Consider the following 17,638-nt stretch of genomic DNA (forward strand, 5'->3'; position numbering starts at 1 on the left):
TAAAGAAAAATAAAACTCTTTACTCAACAAAATGTATTTATTATAGAATGATACTAAAAATGTTTTTTTCGTTTAATAAATTAAATGAATGCGTCACTTGTGTGTACTTATCTAGCTGGTTATTAGATTTAGATATTCTTTATAAATTTTTTTAATTGCTGATAAACTTGATTCTAAACTTGATACAGCTTTCCCAGATGCTGACATTTACAAAGTGTTTTGTTCGCAAAGAAACGAGTAAATATTAAATAGCTATTTTTAGAAAGTCTAAAAAAATTTGAAAGAGATTTTAAAAAAAATGTTAACACACTTTATTCAACAAACTTATAATTTAAATATTCACAGCATTGGCGAAATGTCAAACGTATTGTGTTTACCAGAAAACTCTCAAGTACTCTCTCGTGTCCTGCAAAGAGAATTGTTAGTGTATGAAAAATATTTTAGAATGTAAATTACTTACTGCATCAAGTTGTACTGGGTTTTTCCCGAACATTAGTCTCAGTGGGCTTTGATCCTTTGAATTTCGCAGCTTTTGCAGAACTTTCAATGCCTTTGGAATAATGCTGCGGCTTAAATTGGGCGAATCAATTTGTATAACATGTAGCGTTGGACAATTTTCAATAATTGCCAAGACTAGATTGTCAATATTTTCGGTATGAGCTACTCTAATAAAAAGATATGCAATAACTTTAAGATGCTTCAACAATTCAAGGCAGCGAAGCTCGCTAAAATGGCAGTCCAATCTTTGTAACCCCTCGATGCGTATAATTTCTGCAGTCTCATCGTATCCCAGGCCAGGCACATGAATCGTCAGTGATGATAGTTGGTGTAACAGCTTTGCGGACAGAGCGGAAACTAGAGGCATTAAGTCCGGGCAATCTTCACCATAATGCCCAAAGATCTGTAGCACACGTAGATTTGGCAACTCAGCGAGTGGAGAATATTCTTCAGCGTTTTGTGTCATCCGAAAACTAAGTTCCTTGATGCGTTTTGAGTGCTGGGCGAGATCGGCAAGTGTTTCTTTAATGGGGGCGTTGTTTAATACCAAAAGGCGTATTTTGGTATGGGAATAGATAGGTTCAATCATTGGATTTCTACTCATTTTGGATTCTTTCAGGAAATCCTCATAATCATCAAACTGATACAAAATATCCACAACTTCATCTGTAAGCAAAAAATTCAATTTAGTCTATTTATATATGTATTAGTCTTAAATCATTTAACTAACTGTCTTGATAGGTTGCAATGCACTTTATGTTCGGCAGGTGTTCAAGGGTGCGAATTATAGTCTCGAGTACTTCATAAGGCTCGTCGTCTTTTAACCACAGTATAAGACGCTCCAGAGTATGCATTCTCTTCAGCATATTCAGAAATTTTGCCATGCATATTTTATTCCATTCGAATTTTCTATTTAGATTCACAATTAAATTCTTCACATGATCTGCTGTATGGTGCAGTAAAATCAACTCTTGTTTGAAGCCCTTGTCTGATGTACTTCCCAGTTCCATTCGCTTGTAAATCCAACATTTGTAGTCCTTCCAAATGCGATGGAATCGTTGACAAACTTTGGCAAAGTTCATATGATCCTCTATGGGCAAATGATGTAATAAATAACTTAGGGAATCATCATCCAAATCTAGTAAATTCATGCTGAGTTTTTCATTTGTTTATATTTATTATTTATAATTATATTTATCCACAGCCAATAAACGACAATTCACGCCAAGCAAATATAAACAAAAAACAGCTGATTGTGAGCTGTCTTGCGTTTTATATAAATACCGAAAAAAATAAACGCTTTTTCATTTTGGTATTTTCGTTAGGTGCACTTATGTTGCAATTTTTAATTTGTTTCTGATATATGACCATTCGAACGTATTTAAAGCAGATACCAATAAGGAAGACTCGAATTATATACATACATATATAGATAACAGGCTGCCTATTTTACTTGTTGCTAATTTTATCAACTAATTAGTTTTTATATTTTTTATAAATTGAGTGTAATACTGCCGTTACTTCAAATTTGATTTCCGGCAATGCTTCCGGAGGTATGTCTTTGATTATGCTATCCCAGAATGCGTACATTTCAGGATGTTGCAGGGACGATTGCTGAATTGGATGCTGTGTGAACAAAGTATTTTGATGCTCTATAAGATTTGCCACCATCGTTGCCAGTCTGTCTGTTGTTTCCCGATGTCGCTTCTACAAAAGACCTACTCATAAATATTTGCAATTTCTTTAACGTTTGATTAACTTACGTAGGTATTAGTATTGGATTTTTGTTCTTCTTCATCGGACGTAAAAACTGGTAGATGAGATGAGGAATGTGCATTGTCTAGACTGGCTGTATGTCGATCCTCCATTTTCTGGGTACTCTCTGTTCTCTGTAATTTTAATGAATATTAAACAAATTGAATATAATTTAAATTGCGCCTTTACTTTTAAAGTTTCACTGTATTTTTCTTCCTCTACATCAATGGCAAGCTCTGGCACTTGAAATGACGACTGGGTTCCAGTATCACCTGACCAGGATTCATCTTGTGACTCAAAATTGCTATTATTGAAGTATTCATCATCCGCAGCGTCTTGTTTAGTAGTACTTTCCTGAAATTGGGAAGTTTATTCATATATTAGCAATGATCTGTTATGATACCGTCTTCGCTTAGTTGCATCTAGTATAGTAACAATGGGATTCAATTAATTTATTTACCCAATTAGGAGGAACTGCTAGAGGGTCACAAATTGATAAATTTGCTGTAAGTGAGGAATCATTTGAGCTATGACTTTTTCTGCATTTAATGTTGTGCCGCTTTCGCCAGCGCCAAAGCCAGTTGACACTGGGTTCGTAGTCATCGTTGAACTTAACACAAAATTCTTTTGCCTTTGCTAAAAGTATACGCTGATCAAGGTTGTTTGAATCCTGTTCTTTGAACCATTTATAAAGCTCTTCCTCTACCAAGTCATGGACACCTTTTCGTTGCCGTTTTCGCTTTAATTCAGATACTTCTGAATATTTTTGAATTTCAGTTTGTCTCTTCATAATCCGGTAAATTGTTGATTTGTCACAGCCATATTTTGCACACAGAATATTTTTATTGACTTTGTTATTTACAGCTGTAATAATTTGCAGCTTTTCTTGAATTGTTAAACCATTGACGTGCTGAGCTCTACTCATCTTTCACTATTTTAAGAAAAGATCAAAAGCTTCGCAGCAGCAGATAAACAAATTACACGATTGCTGCAACTAACTATTGAGGCAGCTAAGAAAATTTTCTTAATAGCCATTAAAAACATCGATACCTTCGTACATCGATATTAAAAAAAGAACGATAACATCAATTGTAGCAGAATGGTGTTGCATCACTATCTCTATCGATTATTAATTTGATGCATATGCTCGTCTCTTTCGCACTAATGTTGAGATTCAGTACAATGAAATTAATGATGATAATGTTGAAATTAATGTAGTCATAATGCAAATGACTTATTTTTTTTGTGGTGCAAAAACTAGCAAATACTTACTCTTCTGATTCTCTTGCTTGGCGCGATTTGTGGCGATAATGTCTTCGCTAGGAAATCCATTTTGGACTTATTTTTCCAATCAACTTCAAATGTTTCAGGTGCAAATTCACATTGTTTAGCTTTCATGACTTTTTGACTTTCAAACGTATAATAGGATTTGAGATTGTTCCATTTTCGAGATATGTCACCTGTTGATGGAACCAAATAATTAAAATACAGTAACAAATGCAAACACTAATGATACATTATTTAATTGCATGTCCAAACCTTGACTTAGCTGTACGGTTGGGTGGAATTTGGCGTTGATTTCCTTCGTTAGCTTCATCCAAAAATCACTTTTCATACTTTTCAATTTATATAGCGGACTTGCGTGATTCCACATAAACTCGGCAGCCTGAACATTTTCAATAATGTAATCAGTAATTTGATTTGTAAACACTGCTTTGGCCATTGTTTTTTGCTTGTTTACTACTTTCCCGGCTGCCCTACATAAGATGTGACCACACTTTTCAATTGCTTCGCTTATGAAGAAAAAAATACTAAACCTTGATATATCGATAGCTTTCGATAAGAGGTGCCGGTGTCGGTATCCGAAAATAAACAAACAACGTAGCTAGCTGAAGAGACGACATCGATCCATGGCAGAGTAGAAAAGAAAATGATAGGATCGTGGAAACTGGTGCTACCCGTTGGGTTTGTGTTGTATTCGCTGCCCTTATTTCTGCGTGTCAACAGCACCTCGGACTACATCATCGATGAGGAGTTTCACATACCACAAGGCCTCGCCTTTTGCCGCAAGCAATTCGATGTGGTAAGGCGTAGCCAGACTACGGTGGCCATAGTAACCTTTACTTTAAATGTGCTAAAAGGATGAATATTGCAGTGGGATTCGAAAATCACCACCTTCCCGGGCTTGTATCTGCTCGCTCTGGTGCTGCAGCCCTTCAATGCCTGCACCGTGACTGGATTGCGTCTCCTTAGCTTGGCTGGGGCCGGTATCAACATATTGTTGTTGTACAAGATAAGACGACGCACACTGGCTGGTACTGGTGGCAATGCTTATGCGGCTCACGAAGCCATAACCCTATCTGTGCTACCACCGTTATATTTCTTCAGTCATTTGTACTATACGGACACGTTGGCGTTGACCATGGTGCTGTTGTTCTACAATTACTGGCAACAGGAGGCCCATCTGCCGGCGGCTGTCTGCGGTGCAGCCAGTGTGCTCATGCGTCAGACAAACATCGTGTGGGTGTGCATGGGCTGTGGCATCACCATACTCGACACGGTCGTCCAACAGGCCGCCAAGACTCGGCCGGAGGGCGAAAAGAATATACGTCTTTTTGGCACAGCGGTAACAAGTTGAATGTTTCTTTCCAATCTACATATAGCTTATACTCATTTTTCTTGCAGCTTTGGCTTCATCTGCTCAGCAGTCCGCAGCTGATTTGCAATTGCATATTGCACATACTGGCCAAGTGCTGTTTCTATGCCTCAATCATACTGCCATTTATTGGCTTCATCTTCATCAATGGCTCCATTGTAGTAGGCGACAAAAGCGCTCACGAAGCGTCGCTGCACCTGCCGCAGCTCTTATATTTCGCTCTCTTCGCTGCCGGCTTTGGCATCTCTAATACGATGCGCCAATTGCGTCCGGCTCTAGCACTGCTGCAACGCCATCGATTACTCACAGTCCTAGCCGTAATGCTTATCGCGACAGTGATTCACCTGAATACTGTGGTGCATCCCTATTTGTTGGCCGACAACCGCCACTATACCTTCTATGTGTGGAGTCGTCTGTACGGCAGATATTGGTGGTTCCGCTATGCCATGACACCGCTGTATGTGCTCGCGTTGGCGTTGCTCTGCTGTGGATTGCGGCATATGCCGGACAGCTTTAAGATAATGTTTCCGGTGGCTCTGCTGCTGGTGCTGTGCTTCCAGCGGCTACTCGAGCTGCGTTACTTCCTGGTGCCGTATGTGCTCTTCCGACTGAATACGCGACCCACGCGCAAAGGATTCGCCGAGTGGATGGAACTGGGCGTGCATCTGCTGTTGAATGTGGTTACGTTCTATGTGTACTTCACAAAAAGAGTTTTATTGGCAAAATTATCGGACACCGCAACGCATCATTTGGTAATCACATTCCCCTCTCCATCTCCATAAAATACACAGCATTAAGTCGATTGAATATTGCTTTTGTTTATTCATTGCATTGCTACTGGAGTGATAAATTGCTCTACGATTTGTCAGTTATAAAAGTAAAGATTGGTTGTACACTAAATATATATATATTTATGTAATTATATCTTATGGTATTCAAATGTTGCACCCGATAAAATGTTCGTTCATATAGAGATTCTTAATAGCTAGATTAAAAGATTTCACACATACATATATGTATATATAGTATAATACTGTCTGGGAGAATAAGTACACGCGTTTACTACAAAATATCAGTTAAAAAACATGGATATGACAAAAAGAAAATAAAAGAAATACAAATACGTGAATGATGAAGATAAATGGCTAAGAATCGAGTCTATTCATTAAGTATAATAATGTGTATGTAAAATGCAAAAACTAGGCAAGAAATGTTACTCTGTTAATTGGTAATACTAATGCAAAAGTACGTCCTAACACTTTGAGCTTTGAGTTGAAGTGCAGAGCGTGCTCTTTCTCCCTCCTTCCTCTCTCTCTCTCTCTCTCTCCTGGATCGCCAAGAGCTAATCTTAGAATTAGTTTGGCACACACACAACATAAATGATTCAAGACGGGCCGTGTCATCTCCTGTGTTCGCATTGTTTGCTTGGCCCTTTTAATCAAAGGCCACCTTGCGTGCAAAGGAGGTGAGTGATGATATCTCGCTGGGATTGGAGTCGGATGGCAGGTGACTGAATTCGATCTCTTCACTGGCAGCGGATGCAACAATATTCTCATTCGACTGCGTTGTCTCGTCCCGCTGGTGCATCGTGGGCCATTGCTTGTGACTGGGCGCATACAAGATGAGCAGGGCAAAGATGTAGATGTTCCACATGCCATAGACGCCGGTGAGAAAAGCGGACGTTAGCTGAATTTCGATTTCTTCGTTCCATTGCCAGTGTCCTTCGGCCATTTGGCCCATGATGAAGCCGGCGACGGTCAAACCAGCGCACAGCAAAGTGGCCAGCATAAGGAATTTGAAGCGATAGATGAGACCTACAAATAAATGAATACGCACAAGTTTATTAAGTGTCGAATCTTTTGAAATTACAAGTTAAGTTCCTATTACTTGGTAAACAAATAGATGGCCACAATCAGGCCATAAAGACCCAGCACTTCGGCAAAGATCAAAATCAAAACGACGCCCACAAAGAGCTTTGGTTGCAGTGCCGAACCACGAACTCCAGCGTCACCCACAACGCCAATGGCAAAGCCTGAAGCCATGCCAGAGAGACCCACAGCAATGCCAGCGCCCAGATTAAGAAAAGCACGGAAACTGGTAGACACATCGGCAATTGTGCCCGCCAGGAGAACAGCGACAACCAATCCATAGATGGCAATAATGCCAGCCATGACAACGGGTATGATGGACTTCATAATTAGTTCGGGATGCTTGACGGCCATTGTTGCAACACCCACACCCGACTTGGCTGTTCCATAAGCAGCTCCCATGGTGGTAAACACAATGGCCGAGGTGACGCCCATGACACAAAAGAAACATGCATGCGGCGGCTCATCAATAGTGGCTTCACCTTCGGTTGAAGACATTTTGCAATATGGTTTCCTTTGCTATAGAGTTGGACGCACAATTGAAGTATAGCTTAACACCTAAATCAGTTGCCTACTCAGTTATAAACCGATTGGAATTTTTAAATACATATTTTTACTATTATGAAGTTGGTTTTTATCTTTTCGATGAATTCTTTCAAAAAAATTAAAATAAACTTTTAGAATATCCCCAAAGACCATTTCTATTGCCTACTTTACTGGGCTCTTACCGTTTAAACTTTTATATAAACTTTAATCTGTAGATAAAAATAGTGGCAATCTTGAAAACCCTCCTAATTCCAGCCATACTTTTAGAGTTCAGTCACTCAGCACAGTTTAATGTATATCGAAGAAGAAATATTTATGAATGGTATATCTACTCACCCTCGTAATGCAAACGACGCGCCTGGGACATGGATGGCAATGAAGTACGTTTATCGCCAATGTCCTTGAACACTTTCCACACCATGAAGCAGAGAGAAAGTAGACGGCAGCCGAAACACCAGCCAGCACAATGAAACTCATGGCAACCTTGGCGCCCAGCGGCGTTGTCCAAATGGAGTAGAAGGGATTGCGCAGTTGGACTCCCCGTTCGCAAATGTCAAACACAAACAGCGAAATGCAACCGACAACAACGGCCGACAGATGTTTCCAGTAGCGTGAGCGTATGGTGGACTTGTTGGGCGAATCCTGGATGAGCATATGCTCGCCGGCAAACACAAGCCAGAAGGAGAGAAGCATGGCGTAAAATATGCCTTGTCGCACATCGCTCAGCAGCAGCATATATGGCATTTCCACGCCCAGCGTCAGATACTCGAGTGGCAGATTGAGGAAGCTCAAAGCACCACCCAAATAGAGCAGCATGTATTCCAAGAGGGCAGGAGAACGTTGCAGGATGTGAACGCGACGCCAGAACCAGATCATAATGCCCACGACGAAGGGGAAGAGCAGCGTCTTGAGTAGCAGCCAGACTTGAGTGAAGCCACCATTCTGATAGATGGCTGTCAAGGTGAGATCATGCATGTGTCCCACTTGCATGTTAATTTGCTTGGGCGAGTCCATGGGGAAGCGCAGGTTCAGCAAATAGAAGCTGTGATGCAGTGCGCCCAGCTCAAACAGTGGAATGATGTCGCAATTGTAGAGGGTCTCCTTGGCGTGTTTATGCGTTGGATGACAGTCGAGATAGCGATGTTCTACGCTGTTTGCATACAGCTGCCAATCCTTGTCACCATCGTCGTTGTTGCGATAGGCGAGTCGCGCCTCAATGGTCAACTGCAGATCCTTGGGCGGTTCACTTAGCTCCGAAGACGAAGCATATGCAATGTCCACCTGCAGCACTCCAATGAGATTCTGTTGCCACCGGCTATAATCCAGTACACGATTATTGCGTGGTAGCGGCATTTGAAAAACATACACCAATTGATTGGCCATCTTCAGTGGATCATCTTCAATCTCGTCTAGCTGCACCGGATTACAGGCACCGGCGCCACGTGAATACACAAAAAAGCTGGTGTCGTTTTGGCGACTGGGATCATCACGACACTTGGTGCCAAGCACAGTTTGATGACCAGCAGGGAGGGGAGCATAGAGACCACCCAGCAGGAAGCAGGCCACTTGACAAAGCAATAGACTGCTCACCAATATGGACAGCTTGCGACCGCTCAAATTCTCCAGAATCGTACCCGACATTTTCTTTTTGACTTTTTTGGCTAAGGTGCGGCACAATCACAGTTACTGCGTTATTTCGATTTACGAGGCAGCAGGCGTGTCCTCTACTTTTGATATCTCACGTTAATGTAAACAATTTGTATTTGCGCTATAAAAAGAACTCGAAATGTTAGGTGCCGACTTCTTCGTCGACTGTCGGCGAAACAAACAAAGCGGCGGCGTTCGTATACAGAATGTTAGAGTTGTCGACTAATTTGCAGACAGCCTGCGAAACAGCTGTTGCTGTCATTGACCGATTAGCAGTAATTTACAAAATCTGTAAAATTGCAGGATATACTTATATTCATAATAATTCCATGATGACGCATATTTGTGCAACAGAAAGCAAAAATAATTTAAAATTAGACAATTGCTGGCAACTCTTAAGGTATCGATGCTTTCTGTAGTCAACCACTTATCTATCGATAACATGGCTACAGTTGCCACAATGTTGCAATAGCCACAACAAATTCGAAATGTGATTAAATTATACCTGTTGCTTACTGCAAAATAGCTCTCACACAAAAGTTAAATTTATTAATTTGGACATTTAGATATTGCACAAAATTAGGTATACCTGCTAATGGGCAGATGGGTAAATGCATATCGCGCTGCAGCTGCTACAGCGGTAAAGCTAAACAGCTGTTTGTAATTGTTTTGATAAGAAAGTACACAAGTCCATAAGTATGCAGCGAACATCTGTAAGTGAGAAATCCATTTATTTACCAACAGTTCTAAAAAACTCTTTCTTTACGTCTTACAGCAACTTTGGCAATTACCTGGCATTGCTTACCGGTCGACATTTCGAATTAGACAGTTTCATAGCCGACGGGCAACAGCCCATCAGAGTAATCAAAGTCGTAGCTGGAAGACTTTGCCCTTTGTACGTCTGGGATTTGCACTGGTTGGTGCTGGAGCACTTGGCTATGATGGCTATGTTAATGATTTCACCTACTCAGGATCGTCGGTGCGCTTTGTGCGTTCAGTGAAGACAGCGGTGTTAATTGCTATCGATTATTTGGGACTCGATGAAAATGATGCCGAGTACAAGACAAAGATTAAGGTATTACATCAAAAGAGTGCTGATCGTCTGCTGGAAACCTGTCTGCTTAACGGTGGCCTCTATATAAAAGTGGGGCAAGGCTTTGCGGCCATCAATCACATATTGCCCATTGAATATACCAGTACGCTAGCTAAGCTACAGGATCAATGTTTGCCTACGTCAAAAGAGGACATTCAAAAGGTGTTTCGCACAGATTTTGGCCAATTGCCTGAGGAGTTATACGAAGAGTTTGATTACAAGCCCATTGCGGCCGCGAGTTTAGCTCAGGTGTTCAAAGCGAGATTGCATAGCGGCGAGCAGGTGGCCGTCAAAGTGCAGTACAGCGATTTGCAGAAGCGATTTATTAGTGATGTGGCGACCATTATCTTTCTCCAGGACATTATCGAGTTGGTCTTTAAGAACTACAATTTCGGCTGGATCATGAACGATCTGCGCAAGAATCTAGTACAAGAACTCAACTTTGTTCAGGAAGGACACAATGCTGAACGATGCGCGAACGATTTAAAGAAGCTTAGCTATGTTGCAGTCCCCAAAATCTATTGGCCACAAACAAAAACTGTAAGTGCTTTATATATTTATCACAAATGTATTTATTTTAACCTACTGAATACCTTGTGTTGTAGCGCGTGCTGACCATGGAATGGATGGATGGCTATAAAATCGGCGATGTGGATGCAATTAAGCAACAAAACCTAAGCCTCATTGATGTTGACTCGAAGCTATATAATGTGTTTGCCGAGCAAATCTTTCACACTGGTTTCGTGCACGCTGATCCGCATCCCGGCAACAGTGGGTAATCATAATAATTTGTGACGATCGGCTCAAGAAAGCAGCATAACATTTAATTTGCAGTTTTTGTACGAAAAAATGCACACAATGGACACGCGGAGATTGTCTTATTAGATCATGGGCTCTACGAGGAGTTGCCGGAGAATGTGCGCGGTCCGCTGTGTGAGTTTTGGGAGGCAACTGTTTTGCGAGATGAGGCCAAGATGAAGGTGGCTGCCAACAAGATTGACGTAGTCGAGTATATCAAGTTTGCTGAAGTGCTCTTTCAGCAGCCCATACGAATGCGCAGCGGTCCAATTCGTAGCAAGCTCTCTCAGGAGGAGCTTGATCATCGTGGAGCTTGCATCGTGGGCCATTGCTTGTGACTGGGCGCATACAAGATGAGCAGGGCAAAGATGTAGATGTTCCACATGCCATAGACGCCGGTGAGAAAAGCGGACGTTAGCTGAATTTCGATTTCTTCGTTCCATTGCCAGTGTCCTTCGGCCATTTGGCCCATGATGAAGCCGGCGACGGTCAAACCAGCGCACAGCAAAGTGGCCAGCATAAGGAATTTGAAGCGATAGATGAGACCTACAAATAAATGAATACGCACAAGTTTATTAAGTGTCGAATCTTTTGAAATTACAAGTTAAGTTCCTATTACTTGGTAAACAAATAGATGGCCACAATCAGGCCATAAAGACCCAGCACTTCGGCAAAGATCAAAATCAAAACGACGCCCACAAAGAGCTTTGGTTGCAGTGCCGAACCACGAACTCCAGCGTCACCCACAACGCCAATGGCAAAGCCTGAAGCCATGCCAGAGAGACCCACAGCAATGCCAGCGCCCAGATTAAGAAAAGCACGGAAACTGGTAGACACATCGGCAATTGTGCCCGCCAGGAGAACAGCGACAACCAATCCATAGATGGCAATAATGCCAGCCATGACAACGGGTATGATGGACTTCATAATTAGTTCGGGATGCTTGACGGCCATTGTTGCAACACCCACACCCGACTTGGCTGTTCCATAAGCAGCTCCCATGGTGGTAAACACAATGGCCGAGGTGACGCCCATGACACAAAAGAAACATGCATGCGGCGGCTCATCAATAGTGGCTTCACCTTCGGTTGAAGACATTTTGCAATATGGTTTCCTTTGCTATAGAGTTGGACGCACAATTGAAGTATAGCTTAACACCTAAATCAGTTGCCTACTCAGTTATAAACCGATTGGAATTTTTAAATACATATTTTTACTATTATGAAGTTGGTTTTTTATCTTTTCGATGAATTCTTTCAAAAAAATTAAAATAAACTTTTAGAATATCCCCAAAGACCATTTCTATTGCCTACTTTACTGGGCTCTTACCGTTTAAACTTTTTATATAAACTTTAATCTGTAGATAAAAATAGTGGCAATCTTGAAAACCCTCCTAATTCCAGCCATACTTTTAGAGTTCAGTCACTCAGCACAGTTTAATGTATATCGAAGAAGAAATATTTATGAATGGTATATCTACTCACCCTCGTAATGCAAACGACGCGCCTGGGACATGGATGGCAATGAAGTACGTTTATCGCCAATGTCCTTGAACACTTTCCACACCATGAAGCAGAGAAAGAGAAAGTAGACGGCAGCCGAAACACCAGCCAGCACAATGAAACTCATGGCAACCTTGGCGCCCAGCGGCGTTGTCCAAATGGAGTAGAAGGGATTGCGCAGTTGGACTCCCCGTTCGCAAATGTCAAACACAAACAGCGAAATGCAACCGACAACAACGGCCGACAGATGTTTCCAGTAGCGTGAGCGTATGGTGGACTTGTTGGGCGAATCCTGGATGAGCATATGCTCGCCGGCAAACACAAGCCAGAAGGAGAGAAGCATGGCGTAAAATATGCCTTGTCGCACATCGCTCAGCAGCAGCATATATGGCATTTCCACGCCCAGCGTCAGATACTCGAGTGGCAGATTGAGGAAGCTCAAAGCACCACCCAAATAGAGCAGCATGTATTCCAAGAGGGCAGGAGAACGTTGCAGGATGTGAACGCGACGCCAGAACCAGATCATAATGCCCACGACGAAGGGAAGAGCAGCGTCTTGAGTAGCAGCCAGACTTGAGTGAAGCCACCATTCTGATAGATGGCTGTCAAGGTGAGATCATGCATGTGTCCCACTTGCATGTTAATTTGCTTGGGCGAGTCCATGGGGAAGCGCAGGTTCAGCAAATAGAAGCTGTGATGCAGTGCGCCCAGCTCAAACAGTGGAATGATGTCGCAATTGTAGAGGGTCTCCTTGGCGTGTTTATGCGTTGGATGACAGTCGAGATAGCGATGTTCTACGCTGTTTGCATACAGCTGCCAATCCTTGTCACCATCGTCGTTGTTGCGATAGGCGAGTCGCGCCTCAATGGTCAACTGCAGATCCTTGGGCGGTTCACTTAGCTCCGAAGACGAAGCATATGCAATGTCCACCTGCAGCACTCCAATGAGATTCTGTTGCCACCGGCTATAATCCAGTACACGATTATTGCGTGGTAGCGGCATTTGAAAAACATACACCAATTGATTGGCCATCTTCAGTGGATCATCTTCAATCTCGTCTAGCTGCACCGGATTACAGGCACCGGCGCCACGTGAATACACAAAAAAGCTGGTGTCGTTTTGGCGACTGGGATCATCACGACACTTGGTGCCAAGCACAGTTTGATGACCAGCAGGGAGGGGAGCATAGAGACCACCCAGCAGGAAGCAGGCCACTTGACAAAGCAATAGACTGCTCACCAATATGGACAGCTTGCGACCGCTCAAATTCTCCAGAATCGTACCCGACATTTTCTTTTTGACTTTTTTGGCTAAGGTGCGGCACAATCACAGTTACTGCGTTATTTCGATTTACGAGGCAGCAGGCGTGTCCTCTACTTTTGATATCTCACGTTAATGTAAACAATTTGTATTTGCGCTATAAAAAGAACTCGAAATGTTAGGTGCCGACTTCTTCGTCGACTGTCGGCGAAACAAACAAAGCGGCGGCGTTCGTATACAGAATGTTAGAGTTGTCGACTAATTTGCAGACAGCCTGCGAAACAGCTGTTGCTGTCATTGACCGATTAGCAGTAATTTACAAAATCTGTAAAATTGCAGGATATACTTATATTCATAATAATTCCATGATGACGCATATTTGTGCAACAGAAAGCAAAAAATAATTTAAAATTAGACAATTGCTGGCAACTCTTAAGGTATCGATGCTTTCTGTAGTCAACCACTTATCTATCGATAACATGGCTACAGTTGCCACAATGTTGCAATAGCCACAACAAATTCGAAATGTGATTAAATTATACCTGTTGCTTACTGCAAAATAGCTCTCACACAAAAGTTAAATTTATTAATTTGGACATTTAGATATTGCACAAAATTAGGTATACCTGCTAATGGGCAGATGGGTAAATGCATATCGCGCTGCAGCTGCTACAGCGGTAAAGCTAAACAGCTGTTTGTAATTGTTTTGATAAGAAAGTACACAAGTCCATAAGTATGCAGCGAACATCTGTAAGTGAGAAATCCATTTATTTACCAACAGTTCTAAAAAACTCTTTCTTTACGTCTTACAGCAACTTTGGCAATTACCTGGCATTGCTTACCGGTCGACATTTCGAATTAGACAGTTTCATAGCCGACGGGCAACAGCCCATCAGAGTAATCAAAGTCGTAGCTGGAAGACTTTGCCCTTTGTACGTCTGGGATTTGCACTGGTTGGTGCTGGAGCACTTGGCTATGATGGCTATGTTAATGATTTCACCTACTCAGGATCGTCGGTGCGCTTTGTGCGTTCAGTGAAGACAGCGGTGTTAATTGCTATCGATTATTTGGGACTCGATGAAAATGATGCCGAGTACAAGACAAAGATTAAGGTATTACATCAAAAGAGTGCTGATCGTCTGCTGGAAACCTGTCTGCTTAACGGTGGCCTCTATATAAAAGTGGGGCAAGGCTTTGCGGCCATCAATCACATATTGCCCATTGAATATACCAGTACGCTAGCTAAGCTACAGGATCAATGTTTGCCTACGTCAAAAGAGGACATTCAAAAGGTGTTTCGCACAGATTTTGGCCAATTGCCTGAGGAGTTATACGAAGAGTTTGATTACAAGCCCATTGCGGCCGCGAGTTTAGCTCAGGTGTTCAAAGCGAGATTGCATAGCGGCGAGCAGGTGGCCGTCAAAGTGCAGTACAGCGATTTGCAGAAGCGATTTATTAGTGATGTGGCGACCATTATCTTTCTCCAGGACATTATCGAGTTGGTCTTTAAGAACTACAATTTCGGCTGGATCATGAACGATCTGCGCAAGAATCTAGTACAAGAACTCAACTTTGTTCAGGAAGGACACAATGCTGAACGATGCGCGAACGATTTAAAGAAGCTTAGCTATGTTGCAGTCCCCAAAATCTATTGGCCACAAACAAAAACTGTAAGTGCTTTATATATTTATCACAAATGTATTTATTTTAACCTACTGAATACCTTGTGTTGTAGCGCGTGCTGACCATGGAATGGATGGATGGCTATAAAATCGGCGATGTGGATGCAATTAAGCAACAAAACCTAAGCCTCATTGATGTTGACTCGAAGCTATATAATGTGTTTGCCGAGCAAATCTTTCACACTGGTTTCGTGCACGCTGATCCGCATCCCGGCAACAGTGGGTAATCATAATAATTTGTGACGATCGGCTCAAGAAAGCAGCATAACATTTAATTTGCAGTTTTTGTACGAAAAAATGCACACAATGGACACGCGGAGATTGTCTTATTAGATCATGGGCTCTACGAGGAGTTGCCGGAGAATGTGCGCGGTCCGCTGTGTGAGTTTTGGGAGGCAACTGTTTTGCGAGATGAGGCCAAGATGAAGGTGGCTGCCAACAAGATTGACGTAGTCGAGTATATCAAGTTTGCTGAAGTGCTCTTTCAGCAGCCCATACGAATGCGCAGCGGTCCAATTCGTAGCAAGCTCTCTCAGGAGGAGCTTGATCACATACGCAAGGTGGCCAGGGAGAACTTCGATGTTATTATGAGTACGCTCAAGGAAATGCCGCGCAGCATGCTATTCGTCATGTGAGTTCTCCATTGAATAACTTATTAATTTACTATAATAAAAATGTTTTGTATTTTAGCCGCAATTTGAATACGGTGCGATCCATTGGGGACAAGCATGGGAATGTTGTGAATCGTCCACAGGTCATGGCACGCTATGCCCAGCGCTGTCTTTACCAGCGCAATCAGAGATCCCCGGTACAGTACATGCGCTGGATGTGTCGTCGCATTTACTTCGAGTACTGTCTGTGGTCAGCATCAATGCGGTTACGGGTCATGAACTATTATTTTAATTTCTTGTATCTGGTGGGACGCGCTCCGGAATCTGCAAAAACGCTAATGCATGATTTGATGGAACAGGACAAGCAGCAATTGCACTAGCTAATTGAGCATTTCTCTATAAGCATTTGTCGTTAATGTGTGCAATACTTTTTATAATTGTGATTCTTGTCATTTCAAAGAAGCTAAATAGATTAAAACTTGCAACTTTTACGCTTACAGCTTGTCATTTGGATGAACATAGACAACCCGTTTAGCTATCTAAAGGTCACATAAGCTACTTTAATTAAATTGCAGCTCTGCTATCCAAGGTTGGCTCACTCAAAACAGTTATTGCTAACCAACATTCACTGCCACTTAGGAGTCCCAAACACAACGAATCAATAGAGTTTTCAGATTAGCGAAAACTTTTTGAATTTTATGCAACTACTGCGCCGTATACCCTGTAAAAATTCAACACAAATCATCTTAAGTCCTGATTTTTTTGCAAGTAAAGTGTATTTATTTAGGCACGTTTATACGAAGACTTTAAATTGGTAACCAAAGCATAGAGGGTATCTAATTAACCAGCTATATATATTTGTGAATATCGAGCATTGTCGACTTCTGAGGAACACACATATTTCTGCCCCGAAATAGGCACAAATGGGCGTCAACAACTACATATTTCCGGTTGTGTGGGGCGCCATGGCAGGCATCAACATGCCAAAAATCTTTGCGCCCAATATACTTGCATATACATATATAGTATATATGCACGATATGAGCAAGTTGTGAATGAGGCGCCTCCCGAACACCTTTATAACACTTTCACATAAAGTGCACCATCGAGTATATGGAGTATATCGTGTGGTGCACACAGAACTAAATTCAATTCAATTTCATTTAAAGTTACTTTCGCTGACTGACAGACAAGCGAGTCAAGTCCTCTAAGCCTAGGTCGAGCTTTACTGTGGCCAAATCTAATAGTATTTTTGGAAAATGTTAATAGTAATAAGTACAAATTTATTTGAAAGCGATTTTGTGAATAGAGCGATAAGTTTCAGAAATCCTTATCGAATAGATATATTAGATTTAAGACTTGGCTATTGATGTCTGTAATTAAAAAACTGATATTTACATTTTAGCTTCGCTTATCTGAGTAATTGAACGTATTTCAAAATACTTTTCTTCAGCTATAAATATCGTCGCCATTTAAAAAACTATTTTGCCAATGAGACTTAAGAGTATTGTGTTAATCTCAAATCTCTATAAATATATACAGAACTCTCTATAAGCTTTCCAGAATTTGCAAATTCTTTATAATAATAAATACCATTCTTATCTTTCAAATATCACAAATATTTAGGTTCGAAAAAATTTCAAATTTAAGAAATATAATTTGAAAGTACAAAAGTATTTTCCAAAACAATATTTGCATTGTTTACTCATATTTTTGCGCCAT

The 17,638-nt window shown here is 41.6% G+C and overlaps 8 protein-coding genes across 11 annotated transcripts; 3 read left to right on the forward strand and 5 right to left on the reverse strand.

Annotated features, from left to right (window-relative positions):
* Positions 1-18: 18 nt before the first annotated feature.
* LOC132794379 (uncharacterized) lies at positions 19-4,018 on the reverse strand. Of its 2 annotated transcripts, XM_060804798.1 has the most exons (7): positions 3,793-4,018; positions 3,526-3,713; positions 2,443-2,607; positions 2,262-2,387; positions 1,229-2,205; positions 461-1,164; positions 19-406 (listed from the first exon to the last, which is right to left on the reverse strand). In XM_060804798.1, exons 1-5 carry the CDS (start codon positions 3,974-3,976, stop codon positions 1,975-1,977), a joined length of 894 nt encoding a protein of 297 aa, XP_060660781.1. In that variant the 5' UTR covers positions 3,977-4,018; the 3' UTR covers positions 19-406; positions 461-1,164; positions 1,229-1,974. The 2 variants fall into 2 exon arrangements, with proteins under 2 accessions (XP_060660781.1, XP_060660780.1); XM_060804797.1 differs by lacking the exons at positions 2,262-2,387; positions 2,443-2,607; positions 3,526-3,713; positions 3,793-4,018 and having other exon boundaries at positions 1,229-1,649.
* Positions 4,019-4,092: 74 nt separating this feature from the next.
* Positions 4,093-5,693, forward strand: LOC132794375 (putative Dol-P-Glc:Glc(2)Man(9)GlcNAc(2)-PP-Dol alpha-1,2-glucosyltransferase). The gene is given in 4 exon segments (XM_060804793.1): positions 4,093-4,336; positions 4,409-4,879; positions 4,939-5,613; positions 5,615-5,693. Coding segments are annotated over 4 exon segments (1,350 nt in total). The 5' UTR covers positions 4,093-4,183; the 3' UTR covers positions 5,666-5,693.
* Positions 5,694-5,707: 14 nt separating this feature from the next.
* On the reverse strand, positions 5,708-9,284 carry LOC132794372 (protein wntless). The gene is given in 3 exon segments (XM_060804783.1): positions 5,708-6,723; positions 7,660-7,755; positions 7,758-9,284. Coding segments are annotated over 3 exon segments (1,683 nt in total). The 5' UTR covers positions 8,965-9,284; the 3' UTR covers positions 5,708-6,343.
* LOC132794382 (V-type proton ATPase 16 kDa proteolipid subunit c-like) lies at positions 6,730-7,424 on the reverse strand. Its single transcript, XM_060804803.1, has one exon. It carries the CDS (start codon positions 7,273-7,275, stop codon positions 6,793-6,795), a length of 483 nt encoding a protein of 160 aa, XP_060660786.1. The 5' UTR covers positions 7,276-7,424; the 3' UTR covers positions 6,730-6,792.
* A 79-nt stretch (positions 9,285-9,363) lies between the features above and the next one.
* Positions 9,364-11,199, forward strand: LOC132794376 (uncharacterized aarF domain-containing protein kinase 5-like). Of its 2 annotated transcripts, none has more exons than XM_060804795.1 (4): positions 9,364-9,683; positions 9,746-10,603; positions 10,669-10,838; positions 10,898-11,030. In XM_060804795.1, exons 1-4 carry the CDS (start codon positions 9,669-9,671, stop codon positions 10,998-11,000), a joined length of 1,146 nt encoding a protein of 381 aa, XP_060660778.1. In that variant the 5' UTR covers positions 9,364-9,668; the 3' UTR covers positions 11,001-11,030. The 2 variants fall into 2 exon arrangements, with proteins under 2 accessions (XP_060660778.1, XP_060660777.1); XM_060804794.1 differs by having other exon boundaries at positions 9,365-9,683; positions 10,669-10,834; positions 10,898-11,199.
* On the reverse strand, positions 11,163-13,653 carry LOC132794373 (protein wntless-like). The gene is given in 3 exon segments (XM_060804784.1): positions 11,163-11,407; positions 12,346-12,909; positions 12,912-13,653. Coding segments are annotated over 3 exon segments (1,551 nt in total).
* LOC132794381 (V-type proton ATPase 16 kDa proteolipid subunit c-like) lies at positions 11,477-11,959 on the reverse strand. The gene has a single exon (XM_060804802.1). The coding sequence runs from the start codon at positions 11,957-11,959 to the stop codon at positions 11,477-11,479; it is 483 nt and encodes a 160-aa protein (XP_060660785.1).
* Positions 13,654-14,234: 581 nt separating the features above from the next.
* LOC132794370 (uncharacterized aarF domain-containing protein kinase 5-like) lies at positions 14,235-16,407 on the forward strand. Of its 2 annotated transcripts, XM_060804781.1 has the most exons (5): positions 14,235-14,373; positions 14,436-15,293; positions 15,359-15,524; positions 15,588-15,936; positions 15,996-16,407. In XM_060804781.1, exons 1-5 carry the CDS (start codon positions 14,359-14,361, stop codon positions 16,294-16,296), a joined length of 1,689 nt encoding a protein of 562 aa, XP_060660764.1. In that variant the 5' UTR covers positions 14,235-14,358; the 3' UTR covers positions 16,297-16,407. The 2 variants fall into 2 exon arrangements, with proteins under 2 accessions (XP_060660764.1, XP_060660765.1); XM_060804782.1 differs by lacking the exon at positions 15,996-16,407 and having other exon boundaries at positions 15,359-15,528; positions 15,588-15,838.
* The last annotated feature ends 1,231 nt before the right edge of the window (positions 16,408-17,638 follow it).

The sequence above is a fragment of the Drosophila nasuta genome, chromosome 3 (genome assembly GCF_023558535.2).
Source record: "Drosophila nasuta strain 15112-1781.00 chromosome 3, ASM2355853v1, whole genome shotgun sequence".
NCBI lineage: Eukaryota > Metazoa > Arthropoda > Insecta > Diptera > Drosophilidae > Drosophila > Drosophila nasuta.

Bases quoted from the DNA above. Each gene is read 5' to 3' on its own strand.
- LOC132794379 (XM_060804797.1), bottom strand. From the start codon at position 1,649: ATGAATTTACTAGATTTGGATGATGATTCCCTAAGTTATTTATTACAT. The intron at 1,165-1,228 runs GTTAGTTAAATG...TTTTGCTTACAG, and splicing joins CATTGCAACCTATCAAGACA to ATGAAGTTGTGGATATTTTG. The intron at 407-460 runs GTAAGTAATTTA...TTCTCTTTGCAG, and splicing joins ACCCAGTACAACTTGATGCA to GACACGAGAGAGTACTTGAG.
- LOC132794376 (XM_060804794.1), top strand. The intron at 10,604-10,668 runs GTAAGTGCTTTA...CTTGTGTTGTAG, and splicing joins ATTGGCCACAAACAAAAACT to CGCGTGCTGACCATGGAATG. The intron at 10,835-10,897 runs GTGGGTAATCAT...TTTAATTTGCAG, and splicing joins TGATCCGCATCCCGGCAACA to TTTTTGTACGAAAAAATGCA.
- LOC132794381 (XM_060804802.1), bottom strand. From the start codon at position 11,959: ATGTCTTCAACCGAAGGTGAAGCCACTATTGATGAGCCGCCGCATGCA.
- LOC132794370 (XM_060804781.1), top strand. The intron at 15,294-15,358 runs GTAAGTGCTTTA...CTTGTGTTGTAG, and splicing joins ATTGGCCACAAACAAAAACT to CGCGTGCTGACCATGGAATG. The intron at 15,525-15,587 runs GTGGGTAATCAT...TTTAATTTGCAG, and splicing joins TGATCCGCATCCCGGCAACA to TTTTTGTACGAAAAAATGCA.
- LOC132794382 (XM_060804803.1), bottom strand. From the start codon at position 7,275: ATGTCTTCAACCGAAGGTGAAGCCACTATTGATGAGCCGCCGCATGCA.